Below are 27397 nucleotides of genomic sequence, written 5' to 3' on the forward strand. Positions count from 1 at the left end.
AGATTCCCATCTCTATCAGAACTCTTGGGTGACCACATGCACTTTCAATAAGCAGTAATGTTGTGAAAGGAATCCTTTTTTTTTTTTTTTCCTGAGCAGTAGGTTTCAATGATGGGCTTAAAATATTCAATAAACCATGATATAAAAAGATGTGCTGTCATCAGGGCTTTGTGGTCCAATTTATAGAGCACCAGGCAAAGTAGATTTAGCATAATTCTTAACAACTCTAGCATATTCAGAATGGTCAATGAGCATTGGTTTCAACTTAAAATCACCAGCTAACAAGGGAGTCATCCTGTCCTTTGAAGCTTTGAAGCCAGGCATTGACTTCTCCTGTCTAGCTATCAAAGTCCTGCATGGCATCTTCCAATAGAAGGCTGTTTCATCTACCTTGAAAATCTGTTACTTAGTGTAGCCATGTTCATCAGTAATCTTAGCTAGCTCTTCCAGCTCTTCTGGATAACTTGCTGCAGCTTCTCCATCAGCACTTGTGCTTCACCTTGCACTTCTATGTTTCAGAGATGGCTTATTTCCTCAACTCTCATGAACCAACCTCTGCTAGCTTCCAGCTGTTTTTCAGCAGCTTCCTCACCTCTCAGCGTTCACAGCACTGAAGAGTTAGGACCTTGCTCTGGATTAGGCTTTGACCTAAGGCATGTTGTAGCTGGTTTGGTCTTCTATCCAGACCACAAAAACTTTCTCCAGTCAGCAATAGGGCTGCTTTGCTTTGTTGTTATTTGTGTGTTCATTGGAGTAGCATCTTTACTTTCCTTCAAGAACTTTGCCTTTGCATTCACAACTTGAGTAAGAGGCATAGTTTTCAGCCTGTCTTGGCTTTCTACGTGCCTTTCTCAATAAGCTTAATCATTTCTAGCTTTTGATTGAGAATAAGAGATGTGTGACTCTTTTTTTCACTTGAACACTTTTTGCTGGTCCATGGCAGGACCTAATTGGCCTAATTTCAATATTGTTTTGTTTCAAGGAATAGGGAGGCCTGAAGAGAGGGAGGGAAGTGGGGAAAGTTGGTCAGTGGAGGAGTCAGAACACACAACAACATTCATGGATTAAGTTCGCTGTCCTATATGAGTCCAATTTGTGGCTACCTAAAACAGTTATGATAGTAAAATCAAAGGGCGCTAACCACCAAAACACATATAATAATAATGAAAAAGTTTTTAATATTGTGAAAATTACCAAAATGTGATGAGAGAGACAGGAAACAGGCACATGATGTTGAAAAAATGGCGCCAATAGACTTGCTGTATACAGAGGTGCCACAAATCTCCAATTTGTAAAAAATCCCATATTTGCAAAGCACAATAAATTGAAGCACAATAAAAGGAGGTATGCCAGTAGTTTTTTGAACAGGTGGTAGGCCAGGTCCTAAGACCTGTGATGAGAAAAAGAGATTGTCCCTGGCATGTCCTCCTGGAATAGAGGAATATTAAATGAATAATGAGGAATAAATATATAGTCGTGCCACAGAATGATGTTTCGGTCAATAATGGACCACATATACAAGGGTGGTCCCATAAGGTTAAAACGAAGCTGAAAAATTCCTATCACTTAGTGACAGCCTGGCTGTTGTAACATCATAGTAAAGTGCATAACCTTTTCTATTTTTGTTTAGATACATAAAACATTTACCATGTGTTACAGTTGCCTAGAGTATTCAGTACAGTGACACGTTGTGCAGATTTGTAGCCTAGGAGCAACAGGCTGTACTGCTCATATAGCCTAGGTGTGTAGTAGGCTGTATCATTTAGGTTTGTGTAAGTAACACTCTGTGATAATCACACAACAAATCCACCTATGATTCACCTTTCAGAATGTATCTCTGTCATTAAGTGAGGCATACGTGCACAGTGTCAGTCTGTAGTAAATATGACGAAGGAAGCAATACAGAGTGTGTGAGTGTCTAAGATGAGGAGGTTTCTATAAAGACTTCTTTGAGGTGGTAACCTTTAGGGTTTGTCTGAAAGATAAACAGGAGTTATTCAAGCATCAAGTGTTCCAGGTAGCAGGAACACTCCTCTATGGAATACAGCAAGGGTATGAGAAATGTTTGGCACTTGTGGAAATACATGTAAGCCCATGAAGTCTGATGTGAAACACTAGCACCAAGAGACCCACTTCGTATAGGATCATCTATGTTGACTTCTTTGACATGCCTCTAACTGTTTGGGAGAGTATATAGGCATAGTCCATAATCAGAAGGTCTTCTAATTAATCTCGTCATAGACACATACAGAGTTGTGAGAATGGTTTGAAATATTTTTGTACCTTTTCCATCTAGTGCTTTACAATCCAGGGAGTGTACCTCCCACAGGCATTGGGGATTTCATTGTTATCTCTTTCACTCCCAGTCCTCTTTGTCCACCCCTCTACGTTCTGGCTTAAGTTTGTCAGACTCTTAAGGCTCAGGGTTCTTCAGTTTCTTCCAAGTGAAGCACCTACAACACGGACATTTCTCTTGCTAGTGCTGATGTCTCCTGTGGCATAAGTTCGATGTGTTACTGCCATGTGACCAACTTTTCTTTATGGTATCTGCCTCAAATCCACCTCCCCTAAAGAGTTGAGAGTGTACATGAGAGAAGAGAATAAAGAGTTAAAAAGTTTTGTGTTGCCATATATAAATATTTGCACTAATAACTAGGTAGAGGGCATGAGAGACAATATGGAATAAATCCCATTAGAAAGACCAATGCTTAGTTATCTTAGTTATCTCTGCTAATGGAGAAGATAAACACGTTGGGGAAATTTTTCAAGTTTTTGATCACATAGTCATTTTTTAAAATAAGGTTCTCTTCTTGCCTTCCCACTGAGTCAAGTCTTTGCCCACAGTCTTTCATTTTGTGTTTGCTCTCCAGTGAAAGGCACATCCCATTGGCCAATGGAGAGTCCTAGAAGTTGTTTTTGATCTTCTTTCCTTCACCCTTCTCTTTCAATCAACCACCAGGTCTTACCAAGTAAACTAAGGAAGTAGTGCTGTGATCTCTCTGTGTCTTCCATTCCTAGGTGCCTCTGCCCTGGTTCAGGTCACAGTTACTTCTCATGTGGATCACTCAAACAGCCCTCCAGGGCTCCTGGCCTCCAGGCTTGCTTACCTCCAACCTGTTTTTCAAGTTGCTGCCAGAGTGATTTTTCTAAAATGCAAAGCTGATCAATTCACTCTCCTCTTTCAACCCTTTGATGGCTTCACATTTCCCTCAGGATGAAATAAAAACTCCTAAAAATGTCTTACAAAATCCTTAAAATCTGGCTGCTGTTAACTCTTTATTCTTATCTCTCATTACTTTCCTAGCCAAACTCTAAATTTCAACTCAACTAAATTTTCAGTTCCTTAAAAAATCCAGGCACTTGCTTTACTGTTTTCACATACTGTGCCAGCTCCCTGGAAGTCTCTTCTTCCCACTACAGCCCACTCTGCCCCGTCACATCACTTCTCCTCATTCCTTCCCTTTGGTCTAGCTGTATTTCCTCCAGGAAGCATCCTGAGCCCTTAGATTTTGTTAGTTCCCCCAGGTGTCTTCCTGCTGTACTTTGCTTTTTCCCCATGTAATAACATCTGTCATGCTGCCTTCCCTCTCCTCTTGAACACCCAATACTCATTATGCCAATACAGAAATGAATATCAAAGGGAGCAACACGTCGCCAATAATTCTGGTTTCATGACATTCTGATTATTTCTGTGCACATTATGTATGGGCTTTATAATATATGTGTATTTAGTTTTATAACTTTTTCAACTGAACAACTTCTAGACCTCTTTATAGACAGTATTCTTTTGTTACAATGTACAATGGATTATTTAATCCTGTTATTATTGGATATTTAGGTTGTTTCCATTTTCACATTATTTTAGACATTGTTACAGTGAATAACCTTATCCATTCAGCCTTTATAATTAACCAGTTACTTCTGGATAATAAATTTACAAGTAAAAGATTTGCATCAAATTATATCCCCTTCCACAATGTTACTGCCTTTCTCCACCATCTTGAAAATATCCACTTTATAAATCTTTTTTTCTTTTAACTTTCAACCTGATCAGCCAGATATATTTTTGGTGATTTTCCCCTACATGACTAGGAAAGTTCAGCACCTTCTTGCTTACCAGACATTTAAAAAATTAACTTTATTTGTCCAATTTTCTAAGTCAGATCTCCTGGAAGCAGCATTTGAAATTAGGATTCTTGTGCAAGTGACTTACTGAGAGTCCTCTGTAAGGGAATGGGAAAAAACAGAACATGGCAGAAGAGGCAAAGATGTGGTTTCAGGAGAAAGCCACATTCAGCCTAATCCCATGGGGTGCTCAGGAGCATAAATTGTACCACCGAGGCTAGTGGGCTGGGCTGCAATGTCCTGCATCAGTCACTGGCCATGGGCCAACCTCAGAGGAGACAAAACTTCCCAGGCATCTCCAGGTAAAGTAAAGTGACTCTCATCAGCCCAGGACAATCCTCTGGAGAAGAGTAAAGATAAGTCATTAGTACCCAACATCTTTAGCACCTGTAAACCTGGGACCCCCACCCTGGGAATGGGGATCTGCATGGATGCTAATAGCATGTCATGTTGGGTATTAAACCTTCCTGGAATATACACTGTAAATGTTCTTTTCTAGTTGTTTGTATGTAGAGACAAATCAATCAAACTTTGTTTTCTGGCTTTGATGACCATGCTTAGCAGGTCTATTCCAATCCGAGATCATTATTTTTTTAAATTAACTTACATTTTCCTCTAGTATTTTACAAGTTTTTTAAAAAATTTAAATCTTTAATCTCCCTTTATTTACGATAGGTGCATACTGGGTGCAAGATAGAGATTAGACTTATTTTTTTTGTAAATAATAGCCAACACTTCAATATTCAAATTAATATAATCAAGTAATAAATAATAAAATAGTGGGTACTTTTCTTTTTTAAAGACAGAGTCTTGCTCTCTCGCCCAGGCTGGAGTGCAGTGGCGCGATCTCCGTTCACTGCAACCTCTGCCTCCTGGGTTCAAGTCATTTTCCTGCCTCAGCCTTCTGAGTAGCTGGGATTACAGGCATGGGCCACCACACCTGGCTAATTTTGTATTTTTAGTAGAGACAGGGTTTTGCCATATTGACCAGGTTGGTCTCAAACTTCTGACCTCAGGTGATCCATTTGCCTTGGCCTCCCAAAGTGCTGGGAGGCCAAGTGTGAGCAACGGTTACAAGTGTGAGCAACGGTTCCCAGCTGTAGTTGGTACATTTTATATGATAGGCCCCGTTCTAAGTAAGCCTTCTACAAATACTAACCTACTTAACCCTTGCAATAAGGTCACAGGAAGGGAGAACAGATGAAGTGAGGCAAAGAGAGGTTACATAATTTGCCCAAGGTCATAGCTAATGCATACTAGCAAATTAGGCTTTTAACGCATGTACTTTTTCTTTCCTCTGTGCACTTAACTGGTATGCTGTACTGCCTCTCCCAAACAGATAACCAATCATTTCAGTATCACTTACTGAACAATCAATCCATCATTTCTTTTTATAACTAAAATGTGATCTTGGACTCCCTACTTTCACTGTTCTTGCTGAATTTCTGCACCAATTAGTTCTAATTACAGTACTAGAGTTTTGTCATACTCTGTAATATTCAGCATTGTAAGTACCTTCCATTAGGTTTTTCTCTGAAATTTCCAATTCTCACATTTACTCTTTCAGAATACCAAGTCTAAAGACCAAATACATAAACAAGAAAAAAAAAATACAGGCATTTTAATTTTAAATTTTGTTAACTGCATAATTTGGGGGAGAATTTGATTTACAATTTGCCTCATTCAAGAAAACAGAATGTATCTCTCCATGTATTCTAGTCTTTATTTTCCCTTTATTTTCTTAACATTTTCATTAAGTTTTCTTTATAGAGGTCCTAAACATTTCTTCGTAATTTATGTCTTTGTGAATAGTGTCACCTTTTAAAATTATGTAACAGGTTATTAATCTAAACTACTGGATTTTGTGTATTTATACATAATTGGCCACTCTGCCAAACTTCATCTTGGTTTGGCAGAGCAATTGTCATCCTGTAGCAATTAAATTGGTGGTTCATTCTAACAAAAGTAAATATTAGAAGGAAACCTGCCTCTGCTATTCACTGGTGACCAGCCATCATACTCTACTATTGTGAACAATGGCATAAACATGTATTAATAGAAAGCAGGCATGACTGCAAACACATACTACACAAATATATAGTAAACGGACAGAAGCTGAAGGGTACCTATATTTCTATTGTTTTCCCCATTTACTTTACGAGTTTTCCAAGACTGTCAAATCTACAAATAATTGTACCTCCTTTCTATAATATGAAAATCTTATTCTATCTGGTGCAACGATAGCTAGTACATCACTAATTCATAAATTAAGGTGGGACATCATAAAAAATTAAACATATATCCTTTTAAGCATTTTGAGCTTAAAACAGATAAATGTATACTCAGATACCAATCTTTTAAATAAGGGTCAAAGCCTGTTCTTGGGAGTATGGATACATTGATGAGAGATCCAAAGTTGTCTTTCTTGAATTCTAGTCCCTTTAAAGCAGAAAAGGAACTTGACATTAGCGAAGCAATCCAAGAGTCTTTACTGATCACCCCCAAATCTTGTTATCCTTCTCACACCTAATTTGACAGCAGTTCTTTGTAATGACTTATCTTTTCCAAACATTTCCAAAGTGTTGACTTAGTTTTCCTGGCAATTCTTTATTTGCCCCCAATAGTTCATCAATTTTCATATTTAAAAAAATTAATTTACATAAAATGCTAAATACAGCTGGTATAAACAGATTTGTGAATAAACACAGCTGACTTTTGGTGAACTTAAGTGGGGTGAAGGCAAAAGTAAACTGGCACACAAGGAAGTGGCAGACTTTTGGTGTGTGGGCTCAGCTGCAGTAGCCTCAATTTTACAGAAGGAATGGGTGGGCTGATCCATCAAATTGGCCAAGTGGTAGTCAAAAATGCTTTTGGAGCCATCACACTTAACATACACAAAAAATAGACACTACGAACATATCTGTATATGCATACAATATTCTTCTACTTAAATTTTGCCAAGGGTTTTTATTGTTGTCATTTTAAAAATCAGGAGTGGATTTTAAACTTTATTAAATGTCTTTTTGGCATCTATTAAGAATATTCTGATTTTTCTCTTTTGACCTATTAATATGCAAAAGGATACTGCATTAAAAAGAACTAGAAGACTGAGTATGGTGGTTCATGCCTGTGCCTGTAATCCTAGCACTTTGGGAGGCTGAGGCAGACAGACTGCTTGAGTACAAGAGTTTGAGACCAACTTGGACATGGCAAAACCCCATTTCTACAAAAAAATACAAAAATTAGCTGGGATGTGGTAGTGCATGCTTGTGGTCCCAGTTACTTGGGAGGTTGATCTGATAGAATGGCTTGCTGACACTTCAGCCCAGGTGACAGAGTGATACCCTGTTTCAACAACAATAATAACAAAGAATAAATCTCACAAAAAAAGGAATAAATGATGTACTTTATTTTCATGTTTTTAAATCAATATTTTATTTAAACATCTATATTCATTGGTGAGGTTATAAAGTTTTCTCTTTTTAAAATTATATTTTCTCCAACCTGCAGAACAGTTTTCTTTCTCTTGTTTAAAAAAGTTTCTTATTCAGTTATACCTCTGGTTCTACTCCATTGTGTTTTAGAGCCCTTACATTAATATTACATAAATGCAGACGTGCAAAAAAACTACTTGTACTTAACATGATCCTGTTATAAAAATAAATTATTTCCAAAGTTGATTGAGTCCAATGCTTTGCTATTTTAATACAGCTATTAGGAAAATCAATATTAGGTTTTTAGGGGTTTCTAACTAAAAGTAAGGAATGCTATTTCAAAGACCTCATGGAGGTATGAAGCAGTGAAGTAAGAGTCCAAGTGTAATTTTACATGTGTTTCTTCTCTACTTCTACAAACTCTACAGCAATTCCTTTTAGAAAAAAAATGTTGATTTGGTGAATACATGAGAGAAGCTTAAAACGTCAACTAAAAGTCACTTCTTCAATATAAGTTTGAATATATTCAAAATAACTACTATTTGAGTATGAACAAGAAACTTTTGAAAGAAGCTCTTAAAATATTCAAACATCTGGCTACACTGGTGGTCCATGTAATCCCAACACTTTAGGAGGCCAAAGTGGGAGAATGGCTTGACCCTAGGAGATTGAGACCAGCCATGGCAACATAAATGAGACCATGTCTCTACAGAGAAAAAAAAAAAAAAAGCCAAGTGTGGTAGTGTGCACCTGTAGTTCCAGCTACTTGAGAGGCTGACGTGGGAGGATCACTTGAGCTCAGGCTTGAGGTTCCAGTGAGCTGTGATTATGCCACTGTACTCCAGCCTGAGCAACAAAGCAAGACCCTATCTCAAAAACAAAACAAAACAAAAATACCTGAAACATCTTATTCAAGTGTATCTGCTGTTATCACTTACATAAAGGAGAAATAAATACTCTTTCTCTCTTAAAGTACATTTAAATTCATTAAGCTGGCAGTCTTTTGAAAAAAATGCTTCACTAGGTTTTGTTTGTTGTTTTAATGGATTGGAAGTAAAACTGTTTTTATAGACTACTGATTTCTAGCTCCAAATGAAAACAGTAAATCACACAAAGGTTTTCTCTTTGTTGTGGCTGATGAAGTATAAAAGGGAAGAAGGACTGCTGACAGAGACTGGGGCATTCTTTTCAGCCCTCACACTTGGCTTTCTTGGGAGCTGGAAGACAATCTTCATCACCTTCTGATAGCCGAGGTTTCTTCACTGTAGAAATAATTCCAAAAGCAGTTTTTCTAGTTTCTGTAAAACCAACAGGAAAACCATTGTGCTTGAAGTTAAGACATAATTTAAAAGGAGGTGGTTTAACATATGACTTTGGCTTACAGTACTAGTAAATGATAAGCCATAATGAACTGTTATGGGTACTAGTGTCATTTACTATCATTATCTTTTTTCCCCCAACATACACAAACATCAGTATATTATTAACATCTAATTTATTCCTAAAGATTACCTCATGCATAAAACTGCAGGACAGTGTTATCTCTAATGATCTGTCCATGACATCTTATGTAACCAGAACCCAAGTCATAGACATTGGTATAGCAGATGCTTTATATATGGTAGACAGACAAATCAAGAGAGCAGACACAGCAGTCGAGTGTATGGCTCCCACGTGGAGCACGTGCTTGCCTTGTTTTACAGCATGTACCCTATCGCTCCATTAGAACATCAAGGTACCTCTGAAAGAATCAATTGCATTGTATTGTGAAAACTCCACAATGGCCTGGTTATGCAAAAGGTATTCAATAAATACTAGTTGAGTTAATGAATAAAATCAAACTCATAAACTTATTGATCTCTTATCTAACTGGTGACAATGAACAAAGAATAACTGGGAATTATTAGATGCTTAGATTAGGCTGGCAGCAGAATTCAAATTAAATTTAACCAATTTCTCCTAGAAACCTACTAATAGGCTAGGTAAACTGTGTCCATATACACAGGGTATTAAGATATCTAACAGACAGTGCTTTTCCCTATAATACATGCATGTGAGAAGCACAATAAGAGCAAATATAATAGGAATGGAGGCAGTCACAAGAATTAACTGCCTGGATAAAGCAACGAGGTATTCATATAAAGGAGACACTACTTGGAATAGGGGAAACGGAGTAAGAAAAGGAGAAGTATTCCTTTGCAAAGGCATGGAGAGAAAGGTAAGAAGTACCTAGATAAGATAGTTTAGGGGACAATACGGCTGATATGAAGGAGGAATATGAAAAAATTAGGAGGAAATTAGGCTGGAAGAATAGCTTATGAAAGGCCACAGTGTCATGAAAAGAGACTCAAACTCTGTCCTTAGAAATGGAATGGGATTATGAAGGAGGGAGATACTGATTAGCTACAAAGGAGGCAGAATCAAAAGAACTTGAATAGAAATTTAGTTAAGAATTATTTCTTGGCCGTCACGGTGGCTCAAGCCTGTAATCCCAGCACTTTGGGAGGCCAAGGCAGGCGGATCACGAAGTCAAGAGATCGAGACCATCCTGGCCAACATGGTGAAACCCCATCTCTACTAAAAAAAAAAAAAAAATTAGCAGGGCATGGTGGCGTGGGCCTGTAGTCCCAGCTACCTGGGAAGCTGAGGCAGGAGAACTGCTTGAACCCAGGAGGCGGAGGTTGTAGTGAGCCGAGATCGTGCCACTGCACTCCAGCCTGGAGCCTGGCGACAGAGCGAGACTCTGTCTCAAAAAAAAAAAAAAACACAAGTAAAGTCAACTCTAAAGTGTTAAGCATTATTTTCCCATTTATCAAGATTAACTTAGCAAATCTACTTTGCCAATTATTTTAAAACAGTTTTATTAATAAAAGGGATAAAACTGCTTTCAAGGTCATTAAAATGACAACATAATGAGAACCTCAAAATAAAAACTGTCAATGATTTCCATTTCACCAAATGAAAAATGTCACACTTATAGCTATTAATTTATATCACTTATTCTGTACACAGTCCAAAAAATCAACTGAAATAAACATTGTGAAAATCAGCACTTTTTAACAAAATGCATTAATTTCTTTAGTGTCTTTTAAAAACAAATGCATTTCTCGGTAAGAGCAAGAAGTTACATTTGTGTATGCTTTTGTTTCTAAAATGTTTTCACATATATTATTCCCTTTAATCATCTTGCCAAGGAAAATCTAAAAGATTATAACTTTGTTCACAAGGGGCTAAGGCAGGTGTCCCCAACAGGTTCCTTTTGGTCCAGGGGCTGATTATGGGCATAAACTTTGTCAATCACAGGCCAAAGATTCTGACCTTGAGCCTCTTTCTTCTGTCATTTCCCCACAACCTCCCCAGAATTGCTACTCATTAGTTTCTGGATTTCTGGACCCCCAAAGAACCTAATTCTGATTCCCTGTGGCAAGCCTTCCAATGTTGAAAGGCCACCAATGTGTGTCCCAAGTCTTCTGCTTGCCAGGTATCCATGCCTGCACCACCCTCATGATTCCTCTCATCATGAGGTTTCCAGACCCTTTAAGGACCTAGCAGACATTTTCCAATAGTGTTTCAGTGCACTACCATCCTTCTTAAATGTGGCACTCAGAATGACACAGATGCCAGTTGAGATTTCATCAATGAGAGTATAATAATGAGACTTTAAATTCTCTTGCCTCAGAATCCTTTAATTCTTCTAATGCTACCCAAGCTGAATTAGCAATCTTAAGAACACATCATAATACCGTCTCATAGTGATCCTCCTGGCAACTAAAACCAGAGTAACCATATTTTATCATCTAGTTTAGGACACTTTTCAGGTACTAGAAGTATTAATAAGGTCACAGAAATGGCAGACATAAACTAGAACTGTCCTGGGCACATTGGGGTACATGGTAATGCCACCTGAAGTTCACAAGTCTTCTTTAAGTTTAGCTTCTATAAAAGCCTGATTTTAGACACAGAAAGACAAACATCGCATGTTCTCACTCGTTTGTGGGGTCTAAAAATCAAAGCAACTGAACTCGCAGAAATAGAAAGTAAAAGGATGGTTACCAGAAGATGGGAAGGGTAGTGGGGGGCTGAGGGGGAGGTGAAGATGGTTAATGGGTACAAAAAAATAGAATGAACAAGACCTAGTATATGATAGCACAATAGGGTGACCACAGTCAATATAATTTAATCATATATTTAAAAATAACTTAAAAAGTATAATTGGATTTTTTATAACACAAAGGAGAAATGCTTGAGTAAATGGACACTCCATTTTCCCATGATGTATTATTGTGCATTGAATAGCTATATCAAAATATTTCAGTACTCCATAAATACACATACATACTATGTACCCATAAAAATATAGAAATTCTAAAAAACAATACTTTACATATTATGTGTTATATGCTGAATAGCTGAGTTTTTAAAGTCAAATGCAGGACTTCACACACACACACACACACACACACACACACACACACAAAATTATATATGTATTTATATTTTGGTTTCTGTGTCTTGTTTAGCCCCATTTTTGGAACCCTAAGTGTTACTCAAAATCTTGATAATTGTTTATTTAAAACAGATAAAAATAATGACAGAATTACCAAAGTGTGAACCAACTGTTCCCCAATTTCAGGAAAATCATTCTAAAAAGTCCCAATTAATTTGATCGCTCCCAGAGCTTATATGATGAGTTCTAGGCTACATAATACAAAAATCTCAATCTAAAAATGTTGAAACTAAAAGCAAAATCATCTAACTTACGGTAAGCCAATATAATATGTAGTTCTCTCAAGTGGAAATCAGATCAATAAAGTCCAGACACAACACACAAGTCCTCAATAACCAAGCTATTCATATGGCAAATAACTTAGTCTATATGCAGCAATCTATTCTGAAGTTTAATGTTCATTTGGGTGATATCAACTAAATTGCTTCTTAACCACTACGACTAGTTCTAAGAATTATAAAGATAATGAAGACAAAACAGTGATCAAAAGCTTAAGTTGTTTTAATAAAATTTCATTGTCATTTTCCAAAGTTTCAGCATACTTCCAATTTTTCTCATCTGATGAATAAGAAATTCAGTCAGTGAAGAGGTACATATACAAAACCTGAGTTAAAAAAAAGTACAGTCTGCCTGGATATGGTGGCTCATGACTGTAATCCTAGCCCTTTGGGAGGCTGAGGTAGGAGGATTGCTTGAGCCCAGGAGTTCAAGACCAGCCTAGGCAACATAGTGAGACCCTGTCTCTATTTAAAAAAAGAAAAAAAAAAGTTACAGTTTGTACACACTTGACCATGTAAGCAAACATGGGAAAATAAACATTCTGAGTTTTAATAAATGTAAAAGTTACAGTCTATGTTTTGTTAGTTGGTTTAAAAATGTATTTGCTGTTTTTATTTTCCTAATAAATAGTTTAACATATAGTTTTTAACATATCAGTTCTCTAAAACAGAGATTTTCAACAGGGAAAGAATGCCCCTTCAGCAAGAAAGAAGAAGGAAGGGAGATTAGAAGCCTATCAAAATGTGGGCAGGAGCACACATGTATAGCTGGGAGGAACTTTTCAATACTCATTTCTGTAATGAAAGCTATATTCATTCTAAAAACGATAGAAAGTAAGGCCTGAAGTGCGGGTGAGAAAACACTGATGGTATGGTTACAACAGGTTGAGAAAAGATAACCACAAAGGAATTCTGCAGCGTAGAACAATAAAAATAGGTATGGCTTAACTGTTTGATAAAAATGACTTGCTTCTAAAATGACCATTCAGTTTTTACTGGAAGAACTTGCTTACCTCCATGGAGAAGTGCTGCTCGGCAGTTGGTGGACACCGCAGCCTTGGCATCACTTTCAGAAAGCCCAAACAGCAAGCCTCTTGGGGGAGCATTAAAGATTTCAACCCGGAGTCAACCAAGGACATGAGACTAACACAAACATAACTCAAAGTGCCAGCTAACCTGGTCATGTTGAGAGGCTAATTAATTCAACAGCAGTTCTTAGTCCAACTGGAACATGCATCTGAGAAAAGACTCATTTAACTTTAAGCTTTTATCATACGAAGTCCCTCATTCTCTCTTTTCTGTCTCAGGATTAATTAAAAAAACAGAAGTATAAAGCTCTCTATAATGTTATATAATTTATTTTTGAAGCTATCAATTGGTAAACTTACAGTAAAAGGTTGAGAAAAATACCATGTTAGACTATAATACGACTTCAGATTCCAAATTTCCTGAAAGACAATGTCAACAACTTTTTGCTCAGAAAAGGATACAGGTTTGCTACATCATATGGCCCTCTTATTTCTAAAGGCTGAAATAAAATGAACAAAAAGTAGAGATGAGAAAATTATTTATGACATTTCAATGACTTACAGCAAATTAACAGAATACTTAAGTATCTAAAACCAAAAAAATTACATAAATTTAAGTCTTTATAATTTTGATGGGTTTTATAGTTTTTGAAAATATAAGAGAAACCTGAAAAGCACTTTGTAACAGTATAAAAGAAAAACTGGCCGGGCGCGGTGGCTCACGCCTGTAATCCCAGCACTTTGGGAGGCTGAAGCGGGTGGATCACGAGGTCGGGAGATTGAGACCATCTTGGTCAACATGGTGAAACCCCGTTTCTACTAAAAATACAAAAAATTAGCTGGGCACGGTGGCGCATGCCTGTAATCCCAGCTACTCAGGAGGCTGAGGCAGGAGAATTGCCTGAACCCAGGAGGCGGAGGTTGCGGTGAGCCGAGATCGCGCCATTGCACTCCAGCCTGGGTAACAAGCGCGAAACTCTGTCTCAAAAAAAAAAGAAAAAGAAAAAGAAAAAGAAAAACTAATTATGTAAACAAAAGTTAAAATCTAAAGAAAATGGGGATAAATTTTACTGTTTATCAATTACAATGAGCAAATGTAATAAAATAGAAAAAAAAGCAACAAATATTCATTTGCTATTTTAATTTATCCCCTAGAAACTGCAGTTTTATAATCTGAAAGATGAAAACAAAGTACTTCATGCTAGACTTACCCTTTCTGCAGCACTAGATATAATTACATTCTACAAAATAGAAAGTAATTAATATTAATCTTAGATAAATGCAAAAAAAGGAAAGAGTTTCACAATATAAATAGCCAGTAATCACATTTTAACATTTAAGGCCCAAATACCAACTTCTTTTAAAGATGAGGTACATAATTAAAGTGAAAAAAATGAAAGACTTTATGTCGAACTAAAGGCAATCTGTAACAGAAAACAGAGTATGTTTTCCTAACAGATCTCAGTAAAGATGAAATAAGTTTAAAAAACAAGATGAGAAGGTCACATAATCTTAATTCAACTCAGTGATGCCAACAATTGTTATTCTAGACTTTTCTTTCACAGTATATAAATTGCAAATTTTTATCAAAAGATATGGCTTCCAACACAACTTTTTCTCCCTTATATTATTATTTTCTTGGTATTTTTCTTTCCCATAAAACTTGCAGAGCTCACTGAAATGGGAGAATTTGATCCTATGCCTTGAGAACATTCTGCTTTAAGGAAAAGGAGTCAGTCTGACAATTCCAGTGTACTACTAATAATAAACTGCCAGATGCGAAAAACATCCTAAAATTATAGAACCATACCTTTCCTTTGCAGATTTGCATCAAATTGAGGGCATTGGAAATTGTATACCTTCTCATTGTGGAGTCTTTGATAGCAGGGCTATAGACAAGTTCAAAAGCCAGACCTCGGTCAATTGCCTTCACAGAAAATAAAACAAACTGTCAGATATAAACATGCACTGGCCTACTTCATTTTCATTGATTTTCTCATCACCTCCTTCCTCACTCCCCACCACCCACCTCTTACATGTCAAGGTACAAGCTTTATGAAAGACAGATTAACAGTCAAATGGCAGTACCCACAAGGAGAATAAAATAAGTCCATGGTTCTATTTGAATAAGAATTTATCTTAGCTGTGGGGAAGCTGACTTTACATAAACAGGAATTATGAAGAGGCTAAGGAGAACAAAGTCCCAGTGGGGTGGCAGAGGGGCTATTACTCCATGAACTATCAAAAGGAAAACAGAGATGTACTCCCTACATTTAAACTCATTTAAACTGTATGCAAATATAGTAAACCAAGTAATCTGACCCATGAATGCACAAAAAGACAAAGAAATAAAGAGCCCAAAGAACCAAGGGTGGGAAGGTCTTTCAGGTAAGTAATTTATTACCTATATGTTGAAGAGAGAATAACAGCGATAGTTAATTGAGTGCTGACTATATGCCAAGAGTCTTATGTATAATATTTAATCCTTACTACAATAACTTTGTAAAGCATTACTGCAAAGACTGCTAATTGGCCAGATATCTGTCCTCTCACTTTTCTTTAGTAATAAAGCCCCTGATTTTTAGCTGGGTTCACAGCTGCCCAGCAAAAAAGATGGAAGTGCCCTTGAAGATTTTGCCCAGTTCATCATACAACTTGGTTTTTTGTTTTGTTTTGTTTTGTTTTTTAAAAAAAATTTTAACTCCAGCGCCATCCACTTTCAGGACTAGTTGATTCGGCAGGTGAGTTGTTACACACTCCTTAGCGGATTCCAACTTCCATGGCCACTGTCCTAAGCTTGTTTTTTTTAATGAGAAAAGGAAACTTCTCTCTTATTTAATGTACTCTTACTACATTGTGATCCCTAGGTAAATGGATGAGTGGAAATGAGGTTGAAATTAACCACTATACTATTTTGCTTTCCTAATGAACACCTAAATGTCTTCATCCATTCACAAAAGATATGTTTTAAGCCCACTCTGTGCAAAAGCTGAGACAGTTCCTCCCTTCTAAAAGCTTACATTTTATTTGGGGAGATGATCAATAACCATACAAAAATACAAAATTTCAACTGTAATAAGTGCTATCAAGGAGAAGTTTAGATGGGGGTGAGGAAGAAATTGAGTAGTTAAATAGTAGAGAAAGATGCATTTTCTTTCAGAGGGAGGGAAGAGCATGTGAAAGGCTTCAAGGTTGCATCGTGGCAGAAGGTAGGGAAGGTCAATGGCTGGAGAAAAATAATGAGGAAGACAAGCTAAAGAAGATGGGAAGGGCCAACTGTGCAGGCCTTTAGAGCTGGTGACAAGGATCATTCCTAATGGAGAAACATCTGAAGGATTTTCAGCATAGAGATGATAATCAGACTCAATTGCAAAAGTCACTTGGGTGGCAGTATTCTTTAGAATGAATAAAGAAAGAATGGTAGGCATGCTCTAGGCAGTATGGTCCAAGTCTCTTCTTGGCAAATTAGTTTCGATTACCCAGAGTATGAATTGAGACTGGCCCAGATGTGACTACTGGATTTACTCCGAGCATTTACAGCAAATGTAGAAACTTGTCTTTTTCTAGAACTGGCAGTCCACCTTGATTTAATTCGGTTGTACCTTGAAGGCCCCTTCTTCTTTTCCTTCCTGAACACAGATGTCCTTAACTCTTCCTCTGGCTTTAAGGCTCCCAGATTTTACTTTAGATTTTCCTGTATTTCTGATGCTAGTTTAGTTAGAATTTAAATCCTATTTTCCACACTGCAACCTTACCCTCTCTCATTTTTTGACTTTTCCCCATCTCTAATTCTTTTACCTGTGTTGATTATTTCTGGGAATGACATTTGTTAAGATAATCTTTCTGTCATAGTTGAACCTGTATCTCATTCTCTCTGCCAAGCTTGTATACTTCTTGAGAGTTAGACTGCCTTTTACATAAAACGTGTGTAATATATTTATATTTTGAGTGAATAAATAGTAGCTTATGGAGAAGATGTCTTGTGATAATGTTGTTCATTATGGATTACCCATCACAAAATGAACCTCGATGTACCTGGCTAACCAAAAGCCACAGATAAACAAAAACATCCCTTTACCCCTAATATCAGCTATCTCTTTGGCTATATCTTCTACCAAAACTACTAATTAGCTGAAGAACCAAAAGCCACAGATAAACAAAAACATCCCTTTACCCCTAATATCAGCTATCTCTTTGGCTATATCTTCTACCAAAACTACTAATTAGCTGAAGAACCAAAAGCCACAGATAAACAAAAACATCCCTTTACCCCTAATATCAGCTATCTCCTTGGCTATATCTTCTACCAAAACTACTAATTAGCTGAAGAGGCTGACCTGTATTTCTTTTCGTTATCCTTCTAGTTGTGGAACTATAACACAAGGCAATAGGATGAAGAAGAGGGGAAATGAATGAAAGAAGTGAATGATGTACAGAGTTGGATGATTAGATCTCAAAATTTTCCTAATTGACTGAATCTAACTTTCTAGACCCTTGTGGGGACCAAATCAAAATAAAAACGACTTTTGCAGGGGGAGGGGACAAAAAAACGATATTATCAGCATAATAATTTTTTAAGAAAAAGGTTCTGATTTTCATCTTGGTATATTAATCAAGTTCACTTTAAAACTGCTGGAAGAACTCTTGAAAAATGAAAAATAATGTGCTATTGAAGGTTGTGAATATTTCTTTCACAGCACCTTATTTTAAATTTTTAGATGGATAAAATACAGACTCATTACCTGGGATCTTGCTCTAAGATCATTTTAATGCAAATTGCTTTAAGCTCATCAAATGATTGTTTATAACAGCCTCCTCCTAACAGTGCCTGATTAGCTTTTGTTCCCATATCTGACCAAAGGTTCTGGCATGGGTGGATGATCAGATTTCTTTACTAATGAGAAATAACAGTCATAAAGATGCTACTAAGGACAGGTGTGTGATACTTGAATCACGAGACATTGGCAATAAAATTCCAAGTATTAAGCAAAGCCTTAGAGAAAAGAAGAGAAGAAAATAAGGAGCTGATTACTGGGACAATGTACTGATTCTCTGTTACTGTCATAAAAATTAGTTCTTTATTCAGTTCAAATGAATGACACCCTTTCAGTGTTCAAGATAGGTAATTTGACCACATGACTCACAAAGCATAAGAAAGAATCTAAGAAAACAATTAAAAATACTATTTGCATCTCTGATCCTGTCTACCCTATCCCTTCCTAAAATAATCACTTTTATTAATTTCTTGTGTCTTCTTTCAGAGTTTCTTCATACAACTACAAGCAAATATGAATAGATATTATTTTTCTTTCTTATCCAAAAGGTAGTCTGCTACATTCTTGTCCTGACATGAAAGCTTTTCCATGTCACCTCATAACTTCTTCTGTTTTATAGTTGCACAGTGTTATATTGTAGAGGTATAGCATATATTTAACCAAATCTCTACTGATAGACTTTGGATTGTTTCAGTGTATCTGTAGAGTAACACTAAATTGGGATTGCTAGGCACAATGGGTTGAATTGTGTCCTCATCCACAAAAGATACGCTGAAGCCCTAAATCTCAGTACCTCAGAATGTAATCTTGTATTTGGAAATAGGGTCACTGTAAATGTAATTAGTTAAGATGAAGTAAGATTGGAATAGGGTAGGCTCCTAATCCAATATGACTGGTGTCCTTATAAGACGATGGCCATGTGATGACACAGAGACAAACAGGAATAACGAAGACAAAAGCAGAGACTGGAGTTATGTAGCTGCAAGCCCAGGATTACAAAGATTGCCAGAAAATCACCAAAAGCTAACAAAAGGCAAGGAAGGTAGCCCTACAGAGTTCAGAGGGAACAAGACTGCTGACACCTTGATTGCAGACTTCAGGGCTTCAGAAATGTAAGATCATACAGTTTAAAACTGTTTTTTGGCCGGGCGCGGTGGCTCAAGCCTGTAATCCCAGCACTTTGGGAGGCCGAGGCGGGTGGATCACGAGGTCAAGAGATCGAGACCATCCTGGTCAACATGGTGAAACCCCGTCTCTACTAATACAAAAAATTAGCTGGGCACGGTGGCGCGTGCCTGTAATCCCAGCTACTCAGGAGGCTGAGGCAGGAGAATTGCCTGAACCCGGGAGGCGGAGATTGCGGTGAGCCGAGATCGCGCCATTGCGCTCCAGCCTGGGTATCAAGAGCGAAACTCCGTCTCAAAAAAAAAAAAAAAAAAAAAAACTGTTTTTTAAATCAGTACATGTATTTATAATTTGAATAGTTGTGGCCAAATTACCCACCCTCCACAAAGGGATTGTTCCAATTTACACTGTTACCAGCAAAGTATGAGAATGTCTGCTTTCCTGCAGCCTTATAACTGAGTGTATTTCTAATCACATAGGTGATTTTAACGTGGAACCACTTATTATGATAAATTTAATAATCTTTTCATATGTTTAAGGCCTGTTTGTATTTCCTTTCTTGTGAAATGATTTTTTCATATTCTTGAACTCCTGACCTCAGGTGATCCACCCACCTCGGCCTCCCAAAGTGCTCGGATTACAGGCGTGAGCCACCGTGCCCAGCCAACTTTTTCATATTCTTAATCCATTTTTTGTATTGTTCATCTTTTTTTTTTAACTTATCAATTTCTAGGCACTTTTTTTTTTTTTTTAAGACGGAGTTTCGCTCTTGTTACCCAGGCTGGAGTGCAATGGTGCAATTTCGGCTCACTGCAACCTCCGCCTCCTGGGTTCAGGCAGTTCTCCTGTCTCAGCCTCCTGAGTAGCTGCGATTACAGGCACACGCCACTCACTATGCCCAGCTACTTTTTTTTTTGTATTTTTAGTAGAGACGGGGTTTCAGCATGTTGACCAGGATGGTCTCGATCTCTTGACCTCGTGATCCACCCGCCTCGGCCTCCCAAAGTGCTGGGATTACAGGGGTGAGCCACCGTGCCCGGCTCTAGGCACTTTTTACTCTTTATGTGTTAAGGGGATAAACACCTTGTCTATGACATGAGTGAAAATATTTCCATCAGTTTGTCATCTTTTCACTTGGTTTCTGCGGTTTTTCTTTTTCTGTCACAGAAATTTTTAATACTGGCACAGTTTGCTGACACTGATGCAAGCACTGAATGGACACAGTACTTAACACATTACATTCACGTGTGATAAAACTTAAAGTTTACAGAATACCCACATCAAAATCAAGTATTTACAGCATGATTCCTAGAACTAACTCACTGCTTTAGACATTACTTAATAAACATCTCTCAGTGAAGAGTAATCAGACCATGAAAACAGAAATGGATTATGGATTAGGGTTAAAGGAAGGACTGAGGAAAAAACATCGGAGAGAGTATAAAACATACATGATCCCCTAAAATAACTCAATAAGCTTGAAGTTATTGTTAAATGGCAATAACATTGAAATGGAAATAACACTGAAAAAAAAATCAAAGGGAAGGTAAAGATACATGCTGCTTTAAGAACATCCTTCTTCTCACAACCTGAATTCATAAACCTCATGTCTTAAAATATGAAATTACTCTGTGCTTAACAAAGAGTTCTGCTGTAAAGCAACTTTAAATAGCATTTCCCAGTAGGAAATGACAGTAGATTTGGAATCAAAGCTTGAATACAAATCCCTAGTCAATCCCTTGAGAGAGTCATTTAACTGCGAGAACCATGAACTACCTGAGATTCAATTGTATTACCTGCATATGGAGATAATTAACATCTACCCCATCCCAAAGCTGCTGGGCCACAGCAGGTATCAAACTGCTTATGTTATAAAATGCTAAATAATCTGAAGTCATTTGATTATCCAAGAAGAGGAGTGGAATCTAATTTTTTAGAAATACATCTATCATATGATAGAGTTGTGATGACAAGTTCTTAGATTCCAGAAAAGGTCTGTGGGAGATTTTACAGGAAATTGTGTAATTGAAATTATGGAGCCCTAAGCATGCAGTGAAGATGACAAAAGGGAAGAGAGCTACAAAGTACACAAACGGAGTGTTTGGTATGCTCTAGAGCACCTTTGTAATCCTAACCTTCCAAGCTGACGACTCATATGGCGTCTGGCCTATCGGTAAAAGACGAATGACTTACCTCTCTTAATACTGCTTTTCACCACAACCAAAGAAAAGGGCCCAAATCCTAACAAAATTAAGATCTGTGCTTAATTTAAAGTAATCCTGGCTGAGGCAGGTGGATCACTTGAGGTCAGTTCAAAACCACCCTGGCCAACATGGTGAAACCCCGTCTCTACTAAAAATACAAAAAAATTAGCCGGGCATGGTGGCGGATGTCTGTAATCCCAGTTACTTGGGAGGCTGAGACAGGAGAATCGCTTGAACCCAGGAGGTGGAGGTTGCAGAAAGCTGAGATGGCACCACTGCACTCCAGCCTGGGTGACAGAGTGAGACTCTGTCTCAAAAGAAAAAAAAAGTAATCCTTATAAAGTAATCATTTTAAAGGCAATCTATAAACTTCTCAAGGCCAAAGACAAGTTTATCCTCAAAGCCAAGGGAACATGCAAGGACCAAAACTTAAGACTGAGCTATTACCCACACCTACTTAACTACATGTTCTGTGCTCTCACAATGTACACATTTCCATACTTTATGTAGACAAACAGCTCCACAGCCAGATTGGATATTATGTGACAAATAATACATACATACCTATACCATAACTATTATTTACTCTGAACAACAAGCTGGCCACCTGTATGTTTCCAACTTTTCTCTCTTTAATAAAACATAGGTGAATATATTAACAGGGACTCTTCTGCTTCCTGACCAATTCACACTGCAGCCTACTTCTCTAACAGATGAAGACTAAAAATAATCTTGTACAGCCTTTCTTTCCATTCCATCATCTAGTTTTTATTAAACAACATATGTAAAATGTTCACACCAGATTTTTTTTTTAAAGCAGACACTGTGTTAAACTGCATATCCCTCTCACTTGACAAATTTTTTACTTTTCAGAATTCTTAAATTGAAAAATGTGGGAATCAAGCCAAAAATGCTCATCAAACAAAAGTAGCTTTCCTAAACTTCCCAATGGAATCAGGGGGTAGGATGCCCTGGTGTCACTATCTTGAATGCCACTGTTCTCATGTTGCACCACTGCCCTCATGTTGCACCACTGCCCCACTTCCCTGACTGCATATACTTCCTGCTGAATGCAGACATCCTGCTGGCGACTATCAACAAGCTGAATTTGGCCAGCTCCCCTATGTTGTACCCTGATATGCTAAGCTCAACATGTACTTATTCAATCAACAAAGAAGGACTCATTATAGGCAAGATAGTGGAGTACTTAAAAAAGGACCATGACACAGCTGCTGTTCTCTAGAAGCTCACACTCTGGTTTAAACAATAATACAAGTTCATTAGAACCCAAATTAAAAGCTCTCACCAAAGCAGCCACTGGGAATCTTAGCATTGTCGTGAGACATGAGGAATTATGTGCTATGCACTGCTGTCCATTCCTTGGACTGGCCTTAGCATCACATGCTACTAGCTCCTCCCAACCAAGGTCACAGTATCGTAGGAGGGCTTATTCGGGCAAAGCTGTCTAGAAAATGACCTTCCTAGTTCATTGAGGTGAAGAAAAAGGTGAAAAAGTTCTAAGTTAACTAGCAATTTGCTGAGTGGCTATAGTGCCCAACTCTGGGGGTGCTACTTCCATAAAAACTGAATTGGCAGTTTGAGGCTGGTAAAAAACTTAGGCAAACTTCTAAAGCAGAGATTGCTACCTCTGGAGAGAAACAATGTGAGGCCAAAAAGACTGTCATAAACTTGAGCACTGTATTAATTTGTGGCTTTTATCATAGGTACTTGGGACACATCAGAGATCTTGACAGGCAATCAATCAGAACTTTTTAACCCTGTGTGACTAAAGAGCTGAATGACTTCTTGCAGTTTTTTATTTCCCCACATTTGACAAATGAGCTGATGCACAACACAGATTTCCAACTTGAAAATGTGGTGATTCAAGGTTTTTTCATTGTTTCCTCATTTATTTGTAAGTACTAGCAACAACACAAGGAACCAATGATTTGAGCTTAGCCAATATTGTTATGTTCATAAGTACTGTCAATATTTACCTGACAAGAGCTTTTATATTTTTTCCTTGAAATATATTATTATATATTTTTAGTTTGAGCACATTTTTAGGGGTAGAATATAGGTTAACTTAAATTTTCCACATTGGGTGGGCCAGGCATGGTGGCTCATGCCTCTAAGCTCAGCACTTTGGGAGGCTGAGGTGAAAGGACCGCTTGGGCCCAGGAGTTTGAGACCAGCCTGGGAAACATGGTGAGATCCCATCTCTACAAAACATAAAAAAATTAGCTGGGTGTGGTAGCCCACCTGTAGTCCCAATTACTCAGGAGGCTGAGGTAGGAGGATCACTTGACCCCAGGAGGTTGAGGCTGCAAAGAGCTATGGTCATGCCACTGCACTCTAGCTTGGGCAACAGAGTGAGACCCTATCTCTGATAATTTTTTTGCCACATTGAATTTTCACATACCAATTTTCCATTTTCTCACCTATTGTCTCCCCCTAAATCTCAAGCCAATTCCTTAGCAGCAAAGAGAATTAGAATTGAAAGTTATAATACTACAGAGGCAAACGAGTAGGGGAATTATCCACCTTGAAAAACTTCTTAAAAAAATTAATCTTCTGATTCTGATAGGATTGGATATGTAATTTGGGCTGTATTTGCTAAACTCTTTTTTCTCCTTGGATAGCAGTTTTTGAGAATAGGAGACTAAGTAGGCTTTTGGAAGCCACTATTCTAAAGTAGCATCTCAACTCTTCCTAGGATCTGATTGGCAAAGCAAATAGTTAAGAGCTGTGCTGACCCTATGCTACTAAAATAGTTACTGGTGTGAAATAATATTACCTTATGATGGGAATGGAAGGAAATTAAGACTTAGAAGAAGGCATGACAGATGGAAGATGAAGGATATGGGAAAACAAGAAAAAATTATGTAGAAGATGAGGAAAAATCTCTAGCAGAGGGAGAAACAAAAAAGTTTTCTGAATACATGGCCATCCTATTAAGTTAATATAAAGTAATTCTGGACTCTTTGTGAATAAGCATGCTTCAGCACAGATTTTAATTCTGCATAGACCATGTCTATGGGATGCCATGACCTGTTCCTTCTTGACTCCCTTTAGGTTGCTGATGCCTCAAGGATCCTCCACCTTTTATCTTTTCCCTTCCCCTTCTTTTTTGACTGCTCTGTTCCCTTAACAGTTGATGTTTAGGTTATATGTACCCATGATTAGTAGCTAGCCTCTTAAGAAATGCCTTCATAAATTTTGTTTTCTATGGCCTTTTAAAAACATCTTAATAATTAACTGGATATTTTTAATTTTAAGCTTTCTTTCTCCCTTTGTTCAGCTTTCAAAACTAAAATTCTCTTTTCTAAAATTACCTCCTATTCTCTAGCCTTAGTTTTTCCTTCTAAGAACACTAGTTTCTTCTGCTCCTTTTCCAATTTGCTAATGTAAGTTTCTAAGATTCAAATACAGAATGGAAAGTATAACACTTACCACATTAATAGGAGGTCTTTTGAAGTAAAATGGTAGTTTCTCTGTTACAGTTATGCAGACTAAATCCACATCTAAATGTGTGCAAGCAATCTGTAAAGAAGAAAAAAATAGATAAGGCCAAAAGGAAAATTGCCACAAGTAAGAATGGGAGATAGGGTCAAATTCGATATAAAGAAATATAAGCGGCCGGGCGCGGTGGCTCACGTCTGCAATCCCAGCACTTTGGGAGGCCGAGGCGGGTGGATCACGAGGTCAAGAGATTGAGGCCATCCTGGTCAACATGGTGAAACCCCGTCTCTACTAATACAAAAAATTAGCTGGGCATGGTGGTGCGTGCCTGTAATCCCAGCTACTCAGGAGGCTGAGGAAGGAGAATTGCCTGAACCCAGGAGGCGGAGGTTGCGATGAGCCGAGATCACACCATTGCACTCCAGCTTGGGTAACAAGAGCGAAACTCCGTCTCAAAAAAAAAAAGAAATATAAGCATGGTTCACTCCATAGGTGTTTTGATGGTTGTATGTTGAAATACAACTGATCTTTTACAAAGTCAACTGTTTAGCTACTCTTTTAGGTTTGGTTTAAATGGTTTAACTGTAAACCAGCAAAAGCGGAATATGTCCATAGACTTTCTCAAAAGATAGGGCCTGGAGACTCTCTAACTCATATGGTCTTCTACATAAGGATGGGTTGCTGAGTGAGGCTCAGTTACTGTAAGGTTACTTCAGATCATTTCAGAAAGTAGAAACTGACTATTCTAAAACCCAAGGAAAAAATAAGCCAAATGGAATGTATGCATGGTCCATTTATTCCACAAACTATTTATTGAGCAACTCTGTGCCAAGAATTGTCCCAGGGCTGTGGCTCCTATTAGTCTACTGAGTAGCTAAAGAAACATGAACACAGCACCTCATGACATTTGTTCAAATACTAATAGAAGGAATCTACATAAATAAAGGAGAGGTATTACAAATCAAGTGATAAATGAATGCATTTTTCAACTTTTAAATTCCCTTTCCTCGTTTTAATTTTTGCTATTACTTGTTGATTAATACTCTGCATTTTCTTCTAAAAGGTATTTGAAACTACTTATAAAAACCATATACAAGATAAAATAAACAGATAAGAAAATTAGGATAAATGGAAAATCAGGGAAGAAAAATATAGCTGAGAAAAGGTTACTAGTGTAGACTGCAAGTCAGAAGACACTGCTAGAAGAAACATGCCTGGTTCTGATTTTGCCTTATCTGATTTATAGTGGTAAAAATATTTGGCTGTTATGTATTACATTAAAAATAAAGCTTACTGACAATGATAGTGTGTACAAGCTTGGCAGACAAATTCAAACTTCCAAGATGGCTATGCTGACAAACAACATCAGTAGCATGTACCAGGGGAAAGGGTAGAGTAAGGAAGAGTGGAGAAGAGGGAGTAATAATGACCCGTGGGATTGGTGCCAACCTTCAGCAATGACAGGAATATATCTTCCCCTTCTTCTTCAGAATCCCCCCTTCAGTTACTGCTACTCCAACCCCAGAACTTTAGGATGCAAGAACAGATCAGAGGTTGGCTGGCTTTAAGACAGTCAAAGTAACTTAGTAAGCCTGGGAAGCAATGTTGCTTTGGCAGAAATACTTGGCTCATAAAGAATCGGCCCCATCCCAACTGCCACAGCTGTCCAACTCATAAAAGAGTCATTGAAAATTTAGTAAGAATGGATGAAGGAAAGCTCTGAATGATAGCTAAAACAAATTCAGCTCTGTTCACCATTTTTTAACTATCATACTGGCAAAGATTAAAAAGTCTGGTACCACCTTGCTGACATGAGAATGAATAAACAGGCACTCGCAAGGTCTTTAAATAGTATAAGGTCTTGAAAAGCATTTTAGCAATGGCTACCAAAATTTAAATGCACACACCAGCAATTCTACTTATAGGTATGTAGTACATGTAAGTGAAGTCTCCTATAGAGAAGTTTCTATAAGTGTAGAGACTCTAGAAATATATAGCTATATACCCTAAGGGGATATTAGTACAAGGACCGTCATTGCAATACCAGTCATGAAAGACTAGACACAATTAAACATTCCTCAATTTTACTTAAATAAATTATGATCCCTTTATATAATGGAATATGCCAACTCATTAAAGGGAGTGATGTACATCTCTAATGGATATTATGGAACAACCTCTAAGAAACTGTAAGGTGAAAGAAGCATGGTGTTAGGTAGGAAGGAAAGAGGGAGGGAGAAAAGGGAGAACAAAGTAAAGAAAGATGAGGTAAATAATATTTCTAAAAAGATACACAAGAACTATTACTAGTGGTTGCCTCTGGAAAAAAGGGAGAGGGAGTTTTAGGTGGAAGTAAGGTGTACTTTTCAATATCTTTGTGCTGTTCAAATTTATCATCATGAATGTAAATTATTTCTTCAGTTAAAAAACCTGATTAATTCTTTAAAAGCCTGTTAAAC

The 27397-nt window shown here is 37.5% G+C and overlaps 1 protein-coding gene across 1 annotated transcript in view; it reads right to left on the reverse strand.

Moving 5' to 3' along the window:
- Positions 1-8461: 8461 nt before the first annotated feature.
- The window catches only part of RPP30 (ribonuclease P/MRP subunit p30), a 31856-nt gene continuing 12920 nt past the window's right edge, over positions 8462-27397 (reverse strand). Inside the window, exons 6-11 of the mRNA XM_064374120.1 lie at positions 24930-25019; positions 15183-15299; positions 14584-14613; positions 13835-13872; positions 13358-13437; positions 8462-8857 (exon numbers count right to left, since the gene is read on the reverse strand). Of these exons, the coding sequence (XP_064230190.1) occupies positions 8748-8857; positions 13358-13437; positions 13835-13872; positions 14584-14613; positions 15183-15299; positions 24930-25019 (465 nt within the window). The 3' untranslated portion in view covers positions 8462-8747. The remainder of the gene's footprint in view (positions 8858-13357; positions 13438-13834; positions 13873-14583; positions 14614-15182; positions 15300-24929; positions 25020-27397) is intronic.

Source organism: Aotus nancymaae, unplaced genomic scaffold (genome assembly GCF_030222135.1).
Source record: "Aotus nancymaae isolate 86718 unplaced genomic scaffold, 86718_ANA_hifiasm-v0.15.2.pri h1tg000010l, whole genome shotgun sequence".
In the NCBI taxonomy this organism is placed as follows: domain Eukaryota; kingdom Metazoa; phylum Chordata; class Mammalia; order Primates; family Aotidae; genus Aotus; species Aotus nancymaae.